The sequence below is a fragment of the Brienomyrus brachyistius genome, chromosome 7, assembly GCF_023856365.1.
Source record: "Brienomyrus brachyistius isolate T26 chromosome 7, BBRACH_0.4, whole genome shotgun sequence".
NCBI lineage: Eukaryota > Metazoa > Chordata > Actinopteri > Osteoglossiformes > Mormyridae > Brienomyrus > Brienomyrus brachyistius.
This window is the reverse complement of record NC_064539.1, coordinates 1,945,901-1,968,253: the sequence shown is the minus strand read 5'-3', so window position 1 is coordinate 1,968,253 and position 22,353 is coordinate 1,945,901. Positions and strand designations below refer to the sequence as shown.

Here is a 22,353-nt window from a genome sequence, read left to right as displayed (position 1 = left end):
CTAATTAAATTAATTGTAAATATTTATGCTGTAATGGATGATCATGATCATGTAATGGAATGGTGCACCAGGGCGAGGCGCTGTTGAGCTTCTGGCATGGTACATTTGAATGTGCTGTAACGCCGAATTGCATTCCAGTCTTGTCCTTTTCTGCTGGCTGCTTTTAGAAAAGCTGGCGTTATTGAACATGACCCTTTAGGCTGACATGTGTCTTTTAATGCTTCAGAGCAGAAGCTCCATGCTGTAATCAGCTAATGGGCTGCATAGCAGGCTCTCATTACAGACTGTCTGAACACTGACATTTATAAGAGTGGGGGAAAGTCATGGTGTCCATAGTAGATGAGAAATCGCAGCATGGGTGTGTGAAAGCACAGGCTCTGGGATCCCCGCTGTTAGGGCACGCAGGTCAGCAGGAGGAATTCTGCTCATGACCAAAGATTCACCCATGTACGAACCCACAGCGACCGCGTAGCTGTGTAAATGGTTAACTGGTCCCCGAGATGGGAAGTGTCATTTCTCGCTTCCCACCATAGCCATAGGTTTTGCCCCTCTGTCTGTGATCTGAAGGTCACCAGTTGAAATCCCAGGGTCGTCAGTGTGGTTTCAGTAATGGGCACTTGAGCAAGGCCCTTATCCTCGCCTGGTGGGGCAGTGTGGGGTGGCGTAACAGTATGACTGCAGGCAGGCGGTGCTTTTAACCGCTGGGGGAGTAGAGAGCCTCGTTAAACTTGATATGATGATGATGAGGTAGTGGGCAGATTTCCAGTGCCCTGACACTATGGACAGTGCATGCTGCCACTGCCTGTTAAGGCCCACATTTGCTCTGAGGCCCTTGCCGTTCCAGGCCACGACTCGTCTTTTAACAGTTTTTAATTTCCCGTCTGACCGATGGGGCCCTGTCACGTCACCCAAGTTGCATCCGGACCGAAGAAACGTGACCCCCCCCCCCCCCCTACCCTGCCAGTGCGGTTCCTCGGTTACGACAGACAGAAGGCTCTGGAATGCACATATAGAAAAGGCAATGGAGTAATCAGTGTAAGGGAGAAATATTTCAGCCCTGCATTGGCATAAATGTCGACTTTATAAACTCTATGTGAGCTAGTGCCCCCCTGCCTCCATTGTGTGTGTCTGCATGTCTGCTTCCGATTTCCATTTGATTTGTAAACAGGGAGTGCATTTCACACTGGAGGGGGCACTGGGGAAACTCACCAGTCAGTGTAACACCACCCTGCTCCACTTGTTGAGGACATGGACTCAGTATAACGCTTAAGCCCCTCCCCCACCAACGTCCTCTATATACGACAGCATTGTTTTTCTGAATTCCAGCAAGATGATTTGGTCCAGCTTGACAGCATTTCTAAGATGAGTTGCACACTAATGGCCTCCAAACTGCAGGTGGCGCTGTGTTGGCCCACATCTTGCTCTGACAAGCCCTTTCTCGTAGTGCATTGTGGGTAATGCGCATATGAGTTGGCCACTCGGTGGATAGTGTTCAGGTTTCCTTTAAAATCATGCTCCAGCTGGCTCACTGCGTTTCTCTTTCCTGTTTATACCCAAGAAGCCCTTTTTCGTTGATGAAGTTGCGGCATTATCACAGAGGGGACCACCTTCCCCGCTACCTCTCCGATGTGAAACAGTGTGCGCTTCTGCCTCTTCACCTGGTGGAAACGTATGGGGGAATTCAGTTGACCTTGGGGTGGGAACGTATGGGGGGATTCAGTTGCCGGGGGGGGGGCAGGGGAAGAGAGAGAGAGTGAGGAAGGAGAGGAGCTTCCAGAAATAGAGGCAAGACCCATCGGTGGGCCTTCCTGTCAGTGAGTGACCTGCCCCATTGGTGGGTTCCCCCGTTGGGGAGTGAACCGCTACATTGGGGAGTCAGTCACCAAGTTGGTGAGTTATCTGTCCCATTGTGAGTGAGCTTCCCCATCACTGGGCCGCCCCATTAGCGAGTGAGCCACTCTGTCACTGGGCCGCCCCATTAGCTAGTGAGCCCCCCCATCAGTCAGCCTCCCACCAGCTATTACCAGGTGCGAGTCAGGTGTCCTTTGAAAGGTGATGCCGAGACCTGATCTCCCTCCACCATCTCCCCCAAGCTCAAGACACGATGGTGCGTGTTCACAGGAGGTAAAGTTGGGGCTTCCCCTGCCCCACTCCCACGGGCCTGGGGGGAAGCAGGCGGTGCTGGTTTTCACTCCCATGGCCCCCTTGGGCCGGTCGTTTGGGCAGGAAGTGTCCTCGCCTGGACTATTGAGGTGTAAATATCTAGAGGGGGGGGGTTACCTGGGGTCACTGACACTGTGCCCATTCCCCCCTCCCGATATTCACCTCAGCAGGGTCCTTACCGAGCTCTCTTGCAAAGACGCCCCCTGCTGTACGCTTTTGGTAAACCTATTGTGACATCAGGAATAAATATTTAGCGCTGGCCTGGTTACTGCTAATAAAAGGCTGTCAGTCTGAATGAAGAGCAGGACGTATTGCATGTCCCCCTTAGGCAGTGGGGGGTGTTGATATCAGAGACATGGCAGGCAGTGCGGGGCTGGGGAACACTGCGGACCCAGCCGGAATGTCAGCCATAGGTCCTGGATGGCCTCCCTCTGCTCAGACATGCCGCAGAGAGCTTAGGAACGTGTCTGAGCTCCTGGCGGCTATTTGGAAGGGTAGCGGCATCACATTTACATTTTATTTATTTAGCACGCTATTATCCAAAGCAGGGTCACACAGTCCTACCTCAAGGGCCCAATCACCCTGCCGACCCCAGGATTTGAACAGGCGGCCTTCTAATCATAGGCATAGCTTGAGGAACACGGCACCTACAAAAGTATTATACTGTAAGACAAGATATTTAAAGCGCTGAAACTGAATATCGTTGGCGGTGATTTTCATATTCTAAACCAGAACTTAACATTTATTTGTCTGTTCATCTGTATTTCTGTTGTACTTATCCAGGCAAGGATCCCACAATTTAATTAAATTATTGTTATTGATTATTACTGTTTCATTAGCTGATTATTCCTTTATGAATGAGATGTTTGCCCCCACCTTCCATGGCTGGGGAGAGACTCTTTTTGTGGGGGACTTGCTACTTTTTAAACCCGGTGGGGTGTGACAGGAAGCCGAAACGCTTCCATATGACTCATGTGGACACGCCCCCACCCCAAATCTTCAGCCGATGTCATAAGCAATAAATTTTTGTTATTTAAGGTCTCAGAGGATGTTGTACTTTTGGATGTTCAAAGGGAAGGTGCAAGATGTGACCTTTTGGACGGTGTCGCTGTCGTCTATCAGAGGGTCATGGTAAAAACGGCAACTATAACCCTTTTCCATCCTCTGCCTCAGCTGGTATCCTCACCACTTCTGGTTCAAATCGTATAGTCATATTCAGCCAGTCTAATTGGCCTCTCAGGATTTACTAAAGTGTGTTTGTGTGTGCTAGTGTGTATCAGTGTGTGTGTGCGTGTGTATCTGTGTGTGTGTGTGTGTGCGTGTGTGTGTGTGCGCTTGTGTGTGTCTGTGTGTGCGTGCATATTTGTGTGTGTGTGTGTGTGCGTGCGTGTTTGTGTGTGTGTGTGTGTTTGCGTGTTTGTGTGCTTGTGTGTGCATATGTATCTGTGTGTGTATGTGCTTGTGTGTGTTTGCGTGTGCCTGTGTTTGCGTGTGTGTGTGTGTTTGTGTGTGTGTGTGTGTGTGTGTGCACATGTGCCCCGTAACAATAGCATCCCATCCCCGGTGTCTCCTTCTTTCTAGGCTTAGGAGCTGGTATCACCTCAAGGACCCTCTGTAGCCAGAAGGCCGCATTGACCCAGTTATTATTTTTATTTTGGGTGTGTGAGTAGGTTATAAATGGTTGTTTTTTTAGTGATTTGAATATCTGCCGACTCAAGGGCGTTCGGAGTGAAGCGGCATCGGGGAAGTCATGGTGCAGTTTCCCCATGGTGCCTGAGTGCGGTGTGGATGCAGACTTCCAGGGAGAATAAAGGGTACAGTGTTCTTCTCTGATCTGCAGACTGGGCGACAGGCTACATGTGTGGGCCTGTGTTTGCACACCCCCACTGGCACGCTGCTCTAGAACCCAGACCCACCTGCACGGCGTATCTGACGCCACCTTTCCACCCTCCCTGTGTTCACATTGCATAATTAGCACTCTTTGCTGTGTTTACCGTGGTCATTTTTAGTGCATGTGTTTGTGTGTGTTCCCCCCACCCTCCAACCTCCCCCATGTTAATTTTCGTATTATTTTGTTATTTTACCTGAAAGTTATTTCACCAGACGCCAGCTGAGAAGTTTAATTGTCCAGCACTTCAGCCGAACAACAACGTATCAGTGTGGGTGAGGGAGGCTTTAAATGGAATGAAGCGTGAACAGAAAGGCAGCGCCTGGTCACCCACGAGTCACTGCCATTAGCAAACCGCTGTGTGCCTTGCAAATTTTTTCGCCTTGGTTTTGCACAAAAAATACATCTCTCATTATTAAGATCTTTGGAGTGTAATTACACTTGTGTGTCATGCTGAACAGTAATTCCACAGAAAATAAAAATTTACCCCTGTTTTTCTTTCCAAAATGCGCAAAAATTTAAATGGTTACCCTCTTTTGCCCACCAGTACCTGGCTCGTTTAGAATATTGTAACAGGGGAGAAAGGTCTATACTGACCAGTCTCACCTCCCTTCTTATCCACCTCCCCACGTTAGCTGTGCTTTTGATGAACCAAACGTAATTCTGAGGTGGTTTTCATCCTCATTTTACTTCTTTTGTTTACCCTGATGCTCTGGCAGAGCATGGCGGCCCTTTAAATCAAACCACTGCGTCTGTAACCCAATGTGGCGAACCATTGACGCTATACTGGTGCTTCCAAAATTTTCCTCCAGCTTTACATGATTCTGTCGGGTGTGGGGGGCTTTAAAAATGATTCAAGGAGAGCCTCTTACAAGAAACTGTTAAAACCGTTAAAAATGTGTATTTGCCAAATGCTGAATGATTGTAGGTAATCACATTTAGCCACTGGTAGCTGACTCAACCGAAAACGCACTGGGTGTTATTTAGAGAGGCCAGCCTGCAATAAGGCTCCAGATTGTTCTGTAATTCTTTCTTCTTAGTTGAAGGAAGTATGGAACACTGCTTGCATCCAAAACCATGAAACTGGCAGCGTGCTGATTGAAGAACAGTCCGGATCAAGCAGCGGCCAGAGGAATCAGGATTTAATGTGCCGTGTATTATGGGATGTCTGTATTTCGTGGTCGTTTTCTTTTTCTTAATCACCACCTGGCCACACAGGAGTGTGATTTCATACCTCAGGTTCTTTGCCCATGACCAGAAATCAAGCAGGGGAATTGGCTGCACCTGTTGGCTGTGCCATAATCTAGTACCCTTTCTGCCATGAGATTGAGGATAAAGGTCACTGGGCATTGTTCTGTGTAAGGCCTTGATGGATAATACAGCACTCGTGTGCGTGTGTTTGGCCACACGTGTGTGTGCGTGCATGCTAGCTCCCCCATTGCTGGACCCACTCAGGAAACGCTTCCAGTCCTGTTTGTTCACTTGAGGTCGTGTTAATGCTTTAGGTTTAGCAGGCACATAAAAGAAGGTCTTCATCTCATAGATGTTTATTTGAAGATCTTCAGCGCTCAGCCATTAGAAGTCGGGCTTGACTGCACTCTCAGCGGCTGTGTTCTTCCTGAAAATCACTCGATGATTTTATGGGAAGGGCGCAGTTTAATGCTAGTGACCTTGCCATGCTGTGAATCGTGACGGGGGGTGAGGTTGTCGGCTCGTCAGTCTGCCATGTCACGGACGCACTGCGGCAGTTTTCACGCTCCTCACATTATATGTGTTCCCTGTAGTGTCTGACTAAATTTTTGAGTAAGTATAGTTGAATAAGTATTTCATTTGGTTTAGTGCCAGACATCCTACCTATCCAAAGAAAGGAGCATTTGAAGAAATTTCCTCAAAACGGAATCAGAAGTTTTTGTACTTCAGTTAACAGTTGTTAAAATCTAATTCTATATACAGTGGTGCTGCATTTCCCATCTATGCTTGTGTGTGCCAATTTACAGGGATGTCTCTGATTTATGGGGATGTCTGCTGTGATTGCTCCTCGTAACAATGTCGGTTGTTTAGTCGTCATAGTGCAAACATCAAATTTATCCTCATAAATGTGATGTCTTTCCAGGGTAAATCAAGAAAACAGCTTCCTGTGCATGAAAAGCATTAGCACAGAGTCCTGAAGTCCTAATAAAAGCACACTGCAGGGCTTTGGACAGAGTCCTGGATTCTAATGTGGACACTGCGGGGCTTGGGACAGAGTCCTGGACTCCTAATGAGGGCACTGCAGGGCTCTGGACAGTCCTTGAGTCCTAATGCGGATGCTGCAGGTCTTGGGACAGAGTCCTAGATAATAATGTGGATACTGCAGGGCTTGGGACAGAGTCCTGTACTCCTAATGTGGACACTGCAGGGCTTGGGACAGAGGTCTGGATACTAATGTGGATACTGCAGGGCTTGGGACAGAGTCCTGGAGTTCTAATATGGACGCTTCTGCATGGCATGGGATAGAGTCCTAATGTGGACACTCTGCAGGGTTTTGGCTGGTCTCAGGCTGTAGAGAGTGAAATAAGACATGATAGATATTCCAGCTGTTTTAAGGGTATGAGACAACAGTGTCCCCTTAAAATCTCACTTTTAATATAAATAGCTATGGTGTAATGTTATGAACTCACATCAACTTGCCTCTGCATTGAACATATGGAGTTAATTGATTTGATTGGAAGCAACATTGTCATAATTCATAATTATATTTCCCCATATATTACGTTCAAAAGTATTACGCAGATCTTGTGTCTAAACTATAAGCCAGCTAGAATGATTTCCTTTACTTTTAGAGAATCAGATGAATGTAGATGCCCAAGGACATTAACCAGGCAGCGTGAATGCTCTGGGGAATTTGCTGCGACAGTTCTCATGATCACCAATGGCCACTGTGTTTCGAAGAAGGTATGAGCCTGTTTGGTGCTTAACGTAGTTGTCACTTGGCCACCACGTCATGTCCTCATAAGAGATACCAACATATGGACAGTTAACGCTCCCTCCCACAAGAAATGTCCAGAAGACCTTTCAGTCAGAGGAGTCTGATGATATGTACCAGACTATAGTGGGGGACCCCATAGGCTTGCCTCAGAGCTGCCATTGCTGACAGTGCACTACTGGGCTTTTTTTGGTTCTGCCTATGGTCTCCGCCTCTGTGGAGGGTGATTTTCATCTCAGCCTCGGAGAAAACACAGGAGCGAAGGACACTGTCACTGTTAAAACATGAATATTAAATTTAACAGTCACAAGCAGTGAACCTGGGGCCTGTTGGACAAAAGTGTCCTCACCAGACTTACTGGAGCACAAGTCATAGATTATAAGTAAGAGTTAAAGCATGACAGGTTGTACATTATATGTTTTTAAGCAAACTGTCGTTCTTTGGGCAAGAGAGTTAGAGGAGCCACCTGTGGTGGAGCTCTGCCGAGCGTGGAAGCGTTAACTATGCAGAACAGCTTCCGTAGGCATGAACAGTCTGTGTGCTGCCTTTATGAAATGAACATCATCCACAGCTCCCCAGAGTCATCACATACTCTGACTAACTGCCGCTGGAAGACATGGAAAGTTAGCGAATGGCAGATCAGCAACTAAACCGCGTAAATTAAGTTGATTTTAAACATGTCTGCCAGGTGTCCGACGTACCATGTGCTTTGGGAATGATGAATGTCGACGACTTATGAAAGTTATGGACGTTCCGTGTTTCCCCTCTACGAGGATGTAGGGGTTTTGACCAGAAAATTCACACATAAAGAGAGACAGTTATGTTTATCTATTCTTTAGATTAAATGGTTTCACTTCCTCCGAGGCTCTGGGAAACTTGGAGATCCAGCAGGTTTTGGATCGTGTCTTTAGTTGGTTGTTGGAGTAGAACTTGAAGACCTCTGTGGTAGATGATCGAAGAATCAGATACTATACATAAAGACTACCGAAGTCATAACGCATCAGACATTTTATTATCTGTATAACAAATTACCCACAATTCCACCAGCAAGGACATGAGGTTATGTGAGCTGCAGACACATAGACTGATACTAAAACTATAGAATCGAATTACCCCTCGGTCAGGAGAATCTACCAAAGTCTATTCATGCACCTTGTGAACAAGTTCAGTATAAGGAGTCACAATCATAGAATACTCAGCTGGTTGGTTGAAACCAAATCTTGGTTTGGATTTTTACTTTCTGGACCTGAACTATCCACCTCTCACATTAGGTAAACGCTGTTACGCCATTTTTAGTTAATGCTGTTACGCTACACCCAGCATCAGTGATGGCATTGTGGGAAATCTGAGGCCTTCTTTCCGAAGAGGCCCACAAATGGATGTGGTAAGTTTGGTAATAATTCACAGCCATTCTGGCTAATCATTTTGAGTTGTCCAAATATGAGTCAGTGGGATATTGTGAGAATGTTATGATACACTGTGTCGTCAGAGCCTGGCTATCGGAATCTGAGCGGGAGGGGTGACCTGTCCCTTCCTTGCACCTCAGTCGATCTGGCAGCTCCTTCCAAAACAAACAGGCTTCACAGGAAATGAGAATATTATCTCAGACTGGGGGGGGGGGGGGTGGCTCATATGCGACAGTGGTGGGGATGGGAGAATGGGGAGTCGTATGTCACCCCCTTTTTCTCAAAAAATGTCTTCCAGTGGCCCCTGGCGAGCCACACACTGGGACCTCAGGGGAGCAGGGCTGCAGGTGGAAGTCCCCCACCAAAACGGAGCTTAACGGCACACGAGGCAACCTTGGATGAGGGCTCACTAACGAAGCACTAACATCTCCAGCATCACGGCAGCACGGAAGCACATTTTGGAAACACTCCATCCATCCCTTTCAGACTCTCACCGATCCAGATCTGCCCCCCTACCCACCATGCACCAAAAAGTCAGGGGGATTTGGAGAAAGGGGCGCAAAGAAGGAGAGATGAAGGCTGTGGGGGTGGGGGGCAGTGGTGGTGGTTCAGAGAAGCAGATGTGTGGGAACAAAGGTAGCCTTTGTGTGGGGGGGTTGGTTCCCATCATTCTGGGAGCGGGGGCAGCTTCACGCTTACCTGTAGTTGTGTAGCAGAGTTCTGAGGCTGCTTAACGATGTTACCATCTTTGCTACACGGAATACGTGCCCCATGGCTCCCCCTTCTGGCAGGGGTGACTCATGACTGTCACACCCCCATTTTGAAGATTGTCCGTCCCATTTTTAAGACCTAAGTTGAAATGTGCAGTATGTAGAGCAGGTAACTGGACGCAAGGAGAGCATTTATGTGGAGAATGCAAACTGTTGGTGCTTTTCATCGTTGGGCCATGTCATCTCAGGGTACGGCTTTGGCACGGCTCAGTTTTTGGTGGGAAAGCTCTACATGGCAGGTGAAGTGCCGGGAAGCTGGTCTCTGCTGGAATGGAGGTTGTGATTCAAGAGAAAGACACTTATTTATTTAGGTTTAATAGGAAAGTTTTACAGCTTAATATTAGAGTAGACTTAAGAGCACTGATGGTCCTTATGAGACAAAAAAACTCCAGAATCATCAGATTTGCAACATTGTTGTACCCTTTTTGGTGTCCTGGCAGGATCTCTTTGTCCCCAGAACATTTGGATCGCATTGGAATTGAAGAATCCATAGGCACTGCTCCATGGTGGCTATAAAAAAAAATATAAAAGCGGCACCGCCTGAGAGCACAGCTCGACAGAGCTCTCTGCCACCACGCTTTAGGAGGGGAACGGCGCAGGAAGCTGCGTGTCCCAGGGAGAGGCTCCGTAGGGCGGGAGTCCCTCTCAGAGGAGGTGCGCACCGCCGGAGGTGGGAATGGGCGTCTCGGATCATTTTGCTCTAAGCAGCAAATGTGAGCCGGGCGCTTTTCCGCGCCAAATCTGCAGTGGGGCAATCTGATAGCGGCTGAGAGTGGCCGAGGGCAGTGACCATCTGCTTCTGATTTGGGGGGGTGGGAGGCGGGGCATTCTGCTGGATTTCATTTTCAGTGCTGGTCTCTCCACCAGACCGGGGGAGGTCTCCGCTGAAGGTGGGTGATACCACATGGTCAGTTTGATTCATCGAGCTTTTGACTGGCACTGGGGGTTGATACATTACATTTGACTGTATCCTCATGCTTTCTTGCCCGCAGAAGCACATCGTGTCCCTCTTTCACAAGCTACCCCATGTGGCAGTGCAGGACGAGCCTTTTCGTCCATCACTCTCCTAGATCCGAGCATCTTGTTGTGTTTCTTTTGAATTTCCTTGGGTATCTGCCAACACAGCGACAGTCGAGGACGGGGTCTTCCTCTAACCTATACACAAGAAACATCTCCTAGAGCGTCATTTATCTTGCTCTGTACTTAGTTTTCCCCCCAGAAGGAACAAATGTTTCTGTGTGCATGGTTTTTCTGCCAGACTCTTTGGATTTTGCAGGACACCTTCAGTATCAGAATCCTTCTACTTGCCATGTACAAAAAGCACATAGAATTTTCTTTTGGCGCAAATGGCGGCATGAAGTGAACAATCAAACAGAATCAAGACAATAAATACAACAGAACTAAAATGGAAATAAAAATGTGCATTTAATAAATAAGCATGTATGCATATAAATAAGTGACAGCCTGATGTCGGGTACAAACTGCTTTGGGATGTGTGAAAAGAGACATATGAAGGCAATAATAACTTCTCCCAGTGCCAGTCATCTAAAATTATGTTATATCTGGCTGCGTCCTCATACTTTCTCGCCTGCAGTTTCCCTCTGTAATTAATGTCCACCTCATCTGCGACTTCTTCTGTTAAAGGAAGTCTTCCGATAACAAAGCAGTCTTTAATGAGCATGTGTTGTGCCTCCCTCAAGGCAGGAGGTGGGGTGGGGGGTTCACTTTAAATCCCTCCATTGTTCTCAGTGGCATCGGGGGCCAACAGGAAGCCCTGCGGGGCGCGACTGTGAAGGTGGATGTTCTGTGCGGTCGACTGACTGACTGATAAGATGACGGCGTGATGACAGATTGCTCTGTGTATGGTGGCCCAAGGGGTATAGCGCGCGTCCCGCTGGGTTCGTATGCTGATTGCTAGAGGACTTGAAGCAGACTGTGCTTCAGGTGTGTCTCATCCTGCGCTTAGGTAACCTTTCAGCCTGTCAGTCTGACGCTGTTCTGTCTGTCTTTCTCTGTCCACAGTGACGAGCTCCGCAAAGAGGCCCGACAGCTGAAGAAGGAGCTGCTGGCCATCAAGCAGAGGAGAGCAGACATTAGCAAGCCGGAGGAAGTTGACGATGGTGGTAAGAACTTATCTGAGGACACCCCGGTTTTTGAACGTTCTCGTTCTGCTTTCAAACGTTTTCCTTGCGTTCCCCCAAACATCGAGCACCATGACGATAGTCAGATTGATCGGCAAGCCCGCGTTCATTACCTGTTATTTTTAAGTGTCTCTATGGATTTCAGGATTCAAAAGCTTTATTATCATTTGTGCAAGTAAAACGAAATGCTTGCATGCCTCCCTGCAGGCATAAACATCAGCCATATCCATCCATCCACTTGTCCTATGCAGCTTCCAGTATCAGCTCCAGACTTAAACAATATATAATAATAAATAGCAAATAACAGGATACTGAGGAGAAATAACATACATGTGCAACTTAAGGATTTCTAAATGGTGCTATGTGTCCCTCAGCTTGATGGCAGGGTGTCATGTCCGTCAGATATTAAAAGGAGCCGATTGTCATGTGAAATTACGCAGCTTGCCAGCCGGACCAAAATGGCCTCCCTTGCCGTAAATATTGTTTGAACCAACACGCTGGAAAAAGCAGCCGATTCAGGAAGCAGCCACAGAGGCCAGCGTCTCTCCCGGGCTAACGCTGACCAGCTTTCTGCCGTCTGGCCCCCGGGGGTGTGCATGAAAATAAGCACAGCTTCCCGTGCTTAGCTTTCGCTCTTGTGATGTTTATGTCATCCGGGCCAGCCATGACATCACCTTCATATTTATGCTGGACGCGGATTTAATTTTCCTAAGATCCATGTGGCGCCCCCGTGTGGTAATGCAATGAAACAACATTTTGTTTGGGCAGCTACCCCACATGTCCTAATGTCTTCATCATGAACCAAAGTTAGACTGTTAGTTTTCTGTAAAATTTCCATATATTAATTTTTTTGTACAGAAGTACAATTGTTTATGCTCCATTCCTGTAGATCTATCTTTCTGACTTTCACACTTATTGGTTAATCGTAGTTTGCCAGGCCACGCCCCTTTAGGTAGAGACTGCCATGACTGGCTGGTTTGGGATGGGGACTTTCCACCTGTTGTTTTTTTTCATGCATTCATTAATTACCCCCCCCCCCCCCCCCCCCCCCGGAGCAGGAGAGTCTGCACACCCCCATGCAACTGCCCGCCTCCTTTTTCCAAGCTCCTGCCCAGTCACCCTCCCCCCCAAGGTTGGTGGGTCAGCTGAGGCCATGCATGCCTTTGAAGGAGTCTCTGGTTACACACAAACGTGTAGGATGCGCACCCCCCCCGCCATGGATCCGCCGGCCCCCGAGAGGGAACTGGAGCCTCTCTTAACGGCTCCAGGTCTGTTTTTATGTCGCTGTACTGGAAGAACACTTGGGAACGACATTTTTGGGATTCTGTTCTGCATATGATTCCTTGTGGGGCCACAGCTGAGGAATGCTGACTTCCACAGATTCGGGGCAAATGGACAGAGCGATTGTTCTAATTCATCCAGCTTTTCAAGGATGACAGTCCATATATAATAACGAAATGAGCTGCACCCCAGCGTGGTGGTGGTTTACATGCTGGGGCCACCCAAGTCTGCTCATGAGAGTTACCCTTTTGTAATATTTAATGGAGGACATTTTATTTGCGACAGGTAAATTATTTATTTTCTTTCAGTTTCCACTCCCCCCTCATAAATTTAATGTCCCAAAATTGCCTTCTCTGCTGAAGTGCGTTTGTGTTTAGCTGGTGGAACTATGTGTACTTGGGTGCCATGCTACATCTGCAGTTGCATGTTCTCTGCCAAAGTGCTTATCTCTCTGAAAGCGTCCACCTGTGGAGGCCCGGTGCCAGTAATGCTCCGCTGCCTCCCATACGATGAGCCCAGAGACGTGCAGACTTGCGGTGTCCTTTATAACTTATGCTTCTTACAGCCGTATGCAAGGGGCCCTGGATGCCCCACTCAGTCTAGCAGAGATAAGGTGAATTCTCAGCTTCCTCCCTGGCTCGTAAATTCCTGCGGCTTATTTCCCACAATGCTGTGTGCGCTGCCTTCTCTGTGGATTAGCATGGGCTTGAGTACAGGGAAGCCTGTGGCCTCTGAGCTGCTGCTCTTGGGGCCTGGTAGGGGGGGGTCAGCCTTATTCAGCGTTACGACTTTTCCCCTCTGCATTTCCCCCGGGACATGCCAGCTCTGAATTGCACTTTCGTTGATAGTATCTTGTACACATTTAATTTGCCAGACAGATCAACGGTGACACCGTGTTTAGGACGCATTGTTAACATCTCGGAGTGTTTATATTACACCTGTTGGGTGCGTGGTGTGCCTGCCGTTCCTACATTTGTTTAGCCTGTTCCACGGCTGGGATTTGCATGTTTTGGTGCTAAAACATTACTCGTCTTGAAGAAGTGTCTCTGGATTTTCTGCACTTGGGAGCCCCAGAGTCCCGGATCTGTTGGTGATACTTTGCAGTTTCCTGTAATGAGGTACTGAGCTCCTGTGTGGCGAAAAGTTCTCTGATGGGGGGGGTGCGGTTTGAATCTCCATTGGGCCCTTAAGTAAGCCCTAAAATCCCTGGAAATGCTGCAGGGGCGCTGAATAAATGGCTGTGCTCCGACCCCAAGCATCTCTCTCACCTCTGTGTAGCTCTGGAAAAAATTTAGAGGCCACAACAAAATTTTTAGTTTCTCTCATTTCTCAATTTATGGGTATGTGCCTGTGCAAAATATGCATTTATTTGCAAACTGCAGCCTGGCTCTTCCCTGCTTCTCATTGATGAAGGACTTCTTCCTTCCTTTATGGGTCATTAGTCCTGTTTCTTGGAGCCTGATACAAACTGTCCTAGCAGTGCACTTCACAGCAATTCCCCATTCCCATTCCTTTTGAAGGTCAATTAATGTCATCCTCTGATTTTATGAGGCACTGCCGGATAAGTTGATGGTCACCTCTGGCATTTTAAAGTTGCTTCTGCCCTCTCATTGGCTTGTTTTTCATTATTACCAGTGTCTCCTACTTCACCTTGTTCTTGTACTGAGGTATTAGAAACTTTGAGCCTGGAAGCAGGCTGCCTCGCAGTGTAGCCTTCTGTGATCACACATTGGTTTTATCCATCCATTCATCCTTCCGTCCATCCATCTATCCATCTCCCAGCTGCTTATCCCTGACACAGCCACACTAACTCTTTTCTCACTCTTTCCTCGATCCTCCCCAGGATCCGAAATGCTTCATTCCAGCGATTTGTCATTGTAGTGGCAGTGACAGTGTTCATCATGGAGAATGAGCTTCACGGTGGCTGGCTAATGCTTGCGTGTTGTTTATGGGGAGGCCGGTACCGTTAGTACCCTGTACTGCATCTCATTATGACGGTTAGAGAGGGCTAAATCACTAATGTCACCTTGCTGTGACTTGTACCTTATACCAGTGTTTCCCAATCCAGTCCTCAGGGACCCACAGGCAGTTCATGTTTTTGCTCCCTCCCTGCTCCCTGCCAGACAGTCCATATTGTCGACTGTTTGTGGCTCCCAGAGGGCTGGATTGGGAGACACAGCTTTATATAGTTAGTACATTCACTGTGCCAATTGATGTCATACTTACTGTGGGTTATAGCTTACATGTACAGACTGTCCACGAACAACCGGGTTCTGTTCCGACAGGTCATATGTCGAAATGGGCGTACAGTGGAACAGGATTATTGCACTAGGTGAGAGAATGAGACTGAGTAGATGCATGTCTGGATGGGATGGTCACTATGCCGTACAGCACCGTACTTTCCCGAGGGAACTGGTATGGCATGAAGGGCACACTAGGTGGCGCAGTGCCGTCAGGCATATGGCTACATACCTTTTTTTAAACTTCATCATCGTCATATGTACGAGTCGTCATAAGTCGCATAGGTTGTAAGTCAGGGACAGTCTGTAGTCAATGCAGCTTGGCGTTAAAGTTGTCTACCCTCTGCCTTAAGGATCAGTCTGTCCCTTAGCTTTCCTGCAGCCCAACGTTGCCGCTTAGCATCCCATTGGTGGCCAGAGAGCAGCGATTTTGTATTTTAAACAGGATGGAGTCTGGAGGAAGGGTATAGATCCCAGCGAGTTTTGTATTTCTGGTTGCTGGCAGAAGCATGGTATGCTTACAGAGCCGTCACCTTCCCGAGACATCCTGGAAGGGCTCCCGATGAATGGCAGCGTAAAATTATGGTCAGAAAAGATGCTGTCAGGCCGCCAAGCCGTGGTCGTGCTCCCACTGTCCGAGAGCCAAACATAAACTCTATTATACTATTGATAAATACACAAAGGACTCGAATGGCTCTCGATTCATCTTTGTCTTTCGTTTTTTCTTTTTTTTGAGAATGAAATTACAGAGGGTAGGATTGGGTTTTGCTTGTGCACATGTTTGGCTTGGATCGCTGCTCCATGGCCGTGAGTTGGGCCGTGAGCCGTTATGGCCAACCATGCTCCATGTTCACCGTGTCCTCAGCCCCCCATTGGGCAAATTCCAGAGCAAAGCGAATGCAGGAAAGGAATTTTTTGTAATCACATTATTATAATAATTGTTATTATCACTGAGTAATAATCTAGCTTGTGTTTGTTCGTCTGTGTCAGGAAAAACTGCATGAGGAAATGTGTAGAAAGAGAAGGAAATCGAAAATATGAGGAAGCAGAAAACTGATAACTTTAAAGGCAGGTCCTCAGAAAGAGGGAGATACTGGATTTTTTCTGATGAAGCTCTCGCTCATTCTTCTTATTCATCCTGCAGGTAGGGGGCGACGTGCACTCCTCACCCAGCCAAATTGTCGCACCGATAAATCCTCTATAGGTCTTCAATCTCCTCTCTCCAGTCGCGTCTCCGCAGAGGACGGTTAGCTTCAGAATGAGTCTGGAGACCAAACTCATTCCTACTCTGAGCCCTAATAACAGCAAACCGCCCTGTTGGTGTCTGGCATCCTGCATCAGGGGGAAAAGGCAACGGTCTCACCAGCTGAGCTAAGAGAGACATCTGTACCTTTTGAGTTATTATTTTAGACAGACATCTCTTCAGTTTTGGAGACGTAAATTACAGCGTGTTCCCTTGGTCTGGTTTCCCCCGTCTTGGCACGGCCGCCCTCTCACAAAGCCAAAAATAAGAACAGAGCACTAAGAGACTTGAAAAAAACACTGTCCGCTTCATACCCACCACCCTAAATGAGGCGTGTGGCCACCTTTTTATAATACCGCTCTGAGGTATTTTTACAGGGTACGTTTGTGTTCGTGGGCTTTTTGGCCCCAGTGCCACCCTGTCAATCACATAGTCAGAAAATAGTGGGGAGATGTCAATGGTCTCTGCCTGTCCACGCCGCTTTTGAACTGTTAGTGAAAGTACATAATTTAGTACAATCCGAGGTGCGTAAACATGTAGACGCTCACCACACGGCTTGTCTTAATCTCATAAGCGCTTGTCTTCTGAGAGCTGAGGCACACAGATTTTTTTTTTGCATGTGTTTATCTTTATTTTATTAATAAAAAATTGTCTTTTTTCCATCACAGCATGCTAAATGTATGCATACATCCTGTGGTGTGTGGCTCAGCAGGCTAGGGATGTTTGCCAGTCTCCGGAAGGTTGTGGGTTCGTTTCCCATGGCCAGCAGAGTAATCATATAACCGTGGATCCTGCTCAAGGGGTCCTTAACTCCGACTGCTGCTGGACCGCTGGATTTCTGGGTAGCCCAGTGCTGTGACTGTAGGCTTTCCTCACTACTAAATAAGTAAATCTTTGTAATGTATTAGGTTTTCTATTTTAACGATTAGCGATTTTATCTAGTGACTAATAGCTCTCGTTATAGCCTCTATTAATCTCCGAATCAAACAGAGGTGACACCGGCATCTCTACAGCTTTGTAAATCTGTCTCATAGTGATTCCTGATTTGCCCCCTCCCACCCCCCATGTTCTTTGCTTTCCATATCATCCCCCCCTCATGGAAAGGTACTCCCAATGGATACAAAATGGTCATTTCCGGTGTAGCCCCACCCAATCGGGGTTCTACCTGAGCCTGAGCCATCACGCTCAATGACAGCGATGGGTCAGGTGTCAGCCCCAGCACTTCATTTTCGACTGGATCCCCTGCATGGTTCTCTGCCGGGGGGGTGGGGGGAGGTACCAAAAGCCCTCTCAACACCCCTTGCAGGACGACACCACAAAGTGGCTGATTTGTAGCTGCCTAGGGCCAGGTTGCCCGTATGGGCTAGGAATGCTGTTCTCAGGGCTGGCGAACTCTCCACTGGCATTTAGGGATGGTGGTTTGGATGACATAAGCGCCAACCCCTCATCTCTCAGGTGCCTCCTCACATTTGGTAGGTGGTAGGATGCCCAGAAAGACCATCTGACCCTGTCAGAATCTTTGGTGCCTTTCTATTTTCCCGCTATTTTTCTTCCGTTAATCAGAAGACAGTCTCTGCCCTTGCACTTGAACGGCATTTAATGTCAGATGGCGCGGTTTCACCACATGCTGTGCTTCCTACTGTACTTCCTGGGAACTTCATTCAGAATTCCCTAAAAATGATCAATTTCCCCGTTTTCACAACAGTGACATTAGCATTGCTGTCCCTTCAGGGATTTTTATCTATTGACTTCATTTAAAAACATACTTATATACCTCTGGGTGAGTCCCTCCCATCAAGAAAACGCTCTTCAGGGTTTTTTGGGGGATGGAACTTTTCACCGTTTTACTCCCAGGTAGCACGAAGCCTCTATGATGTGTTCCATCTAGCTTCATTGGCGTATCCATCCGGAAACTGAGCATGTGTCTGCATCCGCATCCGTGGCAGGCTGTTTATGAAGCTGTCAGCAGAGTTGATTCCTTCACTCAGTCATACATTTCATCAGCGTCCCACCCTCTAAATATTTAACGGGACGGCATGATGTCAGCGCCGAGCACACAAGGCCGGAAAGGCCCCGCGCAGTTGCCATGACGCTGTTGGCCAGGTGAGGTCAGGCTATTCATATGACGCATGGCCTGGCCTGGCTTGGTGCCAGGTCGTCTGATCTGCCGTAGGCGCGGCGGCGATCCCAGACATGCCGTCTGCTGAGTCTGGTCCCTGAGGATGTAATCTCTCTGTTTACAGATGTCGCCCCCTCCTGGCTTCGGTCCAGAAAGCTCCTTCGTTTCTGATTTCCTGGCACTTTCTTATTCACGTCATTTATTTATTTCCTCCTTACATGTGTGCTGCACTGTGAAAATAGTCGGAGTACCGACCGGACACCGTTAACCCCCCCCTTCTTTGTCACCCACTTACTGGTCCAGCTGTAGCAGACTTGGATCTCAATTGTATTTGGCCTGTTATACTGTTGGTGGCTTTTGGGTCCCTCCTCTTCTTTTAACACGTCCAGAATTCTGAAATTTGCCATGAAAATCAAATGCAAAACGCAGGTGTGTAATTACAAATCCCATAAGAGACGCGGGTCAGTTGAAGACGCGGACGTGGGGCTGCACCCACAGTACTTGCCAGAATATGTTCTCAGGAATTAGCTACGAAGACGCTGTGCTGCATCATACCGGTGTGACGGGTAACGTAATATATTCCCCGCCAACTCCGCATGACCAAGTCACAACTATCAATAGCCCTTTGAGCTGTTCTTTGAATTGCCAGCTCTCAGCTTCTCCAGAGGACCAAAAAAAAACACAGAATTCCTTGATTATCCGTGGTTTAGTTGCAGTGATGATGCCCCTGTAAGGAAACTAAATAAATAAAACAAAGTAAACACCTGCTGAAAAGAAAGACGCTGCCACGGTACAGCATCACTTGGGTGCATTTGGGACACTATGGTGGGGCTCCTCAATCCCGGTCCTGGAAGGCCAGACACAGTTTGCAGATTTACCTGTTCAAACTCACCTGGTACTTAGCTGACTGCGCTGTGTCTCTGCAGGTAAACCTGCGAATTGTGTTGGATTCTGGACCCCCCAGGACCACCACTGGGGAACCCTGAGCTATGGGGTGATCAGATTTTGGTGGCCAGGCCTTGGCGCCAGGCATGTGCAATACCACTGATATTCTTTTTGATCCGAAGAGATCTGTCTCTCTTTCCCCTGCTTCAGTCTCCCACAGCCAACCAGCTGCAGCTTCCTCCTTTAACTAGTCTCTGTCTGTAGTATGACTGAGTGACTTGCGTAGAGCTGTAGGTCTTGGTCTGGAGCAGAATGAGTAGTGCTTCCTGTCCTAACACTTACATTTAAGTCCTGGTGGTAATTCGTGTCATCTTCCTTATAATAATAATATAAACATTTAAATACCAGGTAAAATATCGACATTATAACATTAGAATCAGTTTTCAAAAACTGACCATGCAAAAGAATCGATACTTCAGCATCACATCCCTACTTGGCACCTACGTACCATTTTAGTGATAGGCTTGTCCCTTTGACCATCCCTGTTAACAGTGTGTTAGTAACCTCTCTCCCAGTTACATGCCTCGGGGTTTAGCTAAGCTGCAATATGGCCGAATAGCTTGCGTACGACAGCCTATCATTCAGGGTTTTGAGAGCTGTGTCACTCCCTCGGTGCTACTTCTTGTCTAGTTTTGATAACATTTCTCATGTTTTGTACCCCCTGGTGCTCAGAGGTATAATCCTCAAAAAACAACAGATTGTTTTGAAGGCTCTTGAAATAAGCAAACTCTCTGATCTTTTCACAGAGAGGTTTTACAGTATTAAGGATGCCGTGCAGCGATTGCCCGGGAAGCGGCGATGCCCTCATCGCCTTTGTACCATTTACTGTTTATTGCCCCTACATCTGTTTCCTGACCTTTGTAATTGATTCGACTATCAGTTTATCACTGAGCTGAAACTTGTTCTTACGCTCAGTGGGAAGCCAGTGCAGAGACATGTTAGATACAGTCCAACTAATGACAAGCACAAGCTTCTAGACAGACGGTGCTGGTGTTGATATCATAAGCCATTCTTCTGTATTTCCTGTACTGGAAAGAGAGTTGCAAAACCTCATCTGTAACTATTTTGTTTTCATTGTGAAATAGGTTTTTAAACAATCTTTAGTCAATGAAAAATGTCATTTTCAAGCACAGTTCATTGCCTTTTATCTATTCTGCAGTTGATTTTTCTTGACAACTAAAATGTTTCTGAAGCTATAACAGTACAAGAATTTATGCAAAGTATTAAGTTGCATTTATTATGTAAAACATCTACATAATTTGTATCAAAGTTTTTTTTGTATAATTTAATTAAATTTAATACTGTATTTCACTTATATTCAAAACTTACCCAGAAGTCTAAACTAAATCCAAACACATTTTAATTTCTTCATTGTTATGAATTTGGGTAATCATCAAAAAAAACAAAAAAACAATATACTGTGTGCGACTTCATTACTGATTCTTACAAGAGTAAAAGTCAGATTAAATTGTCAGTTGTTGATTTAGTCATCATTCTTTTTGCTGAATATATATTAATCACCACAGTTGTCCAGCCTGACTCAAAGCCATTAATAGAGTGAAAGTTTCTGAGATATGTCTACAGGCATTTCTATGTAACATAGTCGAAATGAATCTGTTACTCTCTTCCTTACATTCTTTACTTGATAAATGTTTATATTTTCATTTCAGGAAAACGTTGGAGTACTATTGTAAATTCCTCTGAGATCACACTGCCTGTTGTATAAGCCTACTTGTTTAATGGATTGGTTTCCAAGTCACATTTTAAAAATGTTTTCGTTTTCTTCCCCTCTCCCTCTCTTATTGCTTGTAGAAGAGTTTTGGATGGCTACCAAGCCTCTATTTTGGGTATTTAGTCCCATTTTTTAGCCGCAGTTGTGTCTAACAGTCTGGTCCAGTGAGGGACTGTTCAGGGCTTGGCAGTCGTCATCTTTCTAGATGAGCCAGGGGCCAAATTCAGGCTCAGGCAAACTCGGCATGTGCGCTGGACCCAAATATTTTGGGGAGCCGCATCAGTTCTGGGTTTAAAAAATGGATATGCGCAGTTGCTAAATCCCTTTCACTCATCGGGGCTCACAGTTTGAATCTGAGCCTCTGCAGTCTCACGCAAACCAGACAAAATCTTTCACTAGCAGCCTTGCTGAATCTGCGCAGGGTCACTCGCCTTCTCTCTACAGGAACAACTTTGCTGCCTTGAATGGTATTTTGTTGTATGATTAGCGAGTTCTCACAATCAGCGTTATTCTGACACATCCGCTTTGGATGTCAGTACGGTGATCGGCTCTCTGCCCGTTGAAGTTCAATCTGGGCCCACTTATTAGGTACGAGAAGCTGATGAGGAACAAATGATTCGGTTCGCTTACAAGCATCTGCTGAAATGCCGACAGGCTGTAGCTCCCAGTAAACACGTGGTCTCTGTTATGACTCCGTATCATTTTGTGTTTAGGTCTCGCAGGCTCACATTTACGAGAAGGTCTACACAAAAATTAAAGCGCCCTGCCATGTTTGAACTCCGCACAGCAGCCATGTTCCAGCAAGTTTGATCATAGTTTGACTTTTAGACTGTAACGCGATACGTTTGTTGTTCAACTCCATGTATTAATAGCGCTTAAATTTGTTTTACAGTGGCGTCAGAATATGTCAAAAGTGTATTGATTAGTTTGCATCCTTAGAAATCCTTGAAACTTATGAGACTCTAACTGAAAGTGATGTGACCTTACAGGTGACGGGAAGGCCCCAAATGAGGCAGTTGCTGAGTACCTGGAAGGGAGGAAGAAGTATGACGAACTACGGAAACAGAAGCTGAAGAAGGGGTCCTCCAGGGAGGCACAGGTAAGGGAAACCCTCACCGCACCTTAGCCGTAGCATGAAGATTACTGCTCGCAGTAAGATGATCTCTCTAATCCCTGCTGTATGCGAGGGCCGAAGGCGTTATTGCCGGATGGGTTACGACCATCACCCGGGCACAACAGGACCGCTCGCTGAACCCAGCCTCACTCATGACGTGGGCTTAATTGCTCTTGTGCTAGACGCTGGCACTCTTGGATAGATTCAAGACCAAGCTTTCGGAAGCCATCAATGAGACCCCAGAGGCCCCCGAAGAAGATGTAGAGGAGTTAGGGGAGGATGATGACAAAGGATGGTAAGTGCTCTGCCAGGGCTGCATCTCACGTCAAAGAGCCTGACTGTCAGC

The 22,353-nt window shown here is 47.0% G+C and overlaps 1 protein-coding gene across 6 annotated transcripts in view; it reads left to right on the top strand.

Moving 5' to 3' along the window:
• The window catches only part of cwc27 (CWC27 spliceosome associated cyclophilin), a 47,794-nt gene that overhangs the window by 7,742 nt on the left and 17,699 nt on the right, over window positions 1-22,353 (top strand). For all 6 annotated transcript variants that reach the window (XR_007398824.1, XM_049019489.1, XM_049019488.1 and 3 more), the window contains exons 11-13: window positions 11,215-11,315; window positions 21,883-21,992; window positions 22,190-22,302. Coding sequence is in view for 5 of the 6 variants with exons in the window: in XM_049019489.1 (XP_048875446.1) it covers window positions 11,215-11,315; window positions 21,883-21,992; window positions 22,190-22,302 (324 nt within the window). In the remaining variant the exon portion in view is untranslated. The remainder of the gene's footprint in view (window positions 1-11,214; window positions 11,316-21,882; window positions 21,993-22,189; window positions 22,303-22,353) is intronic.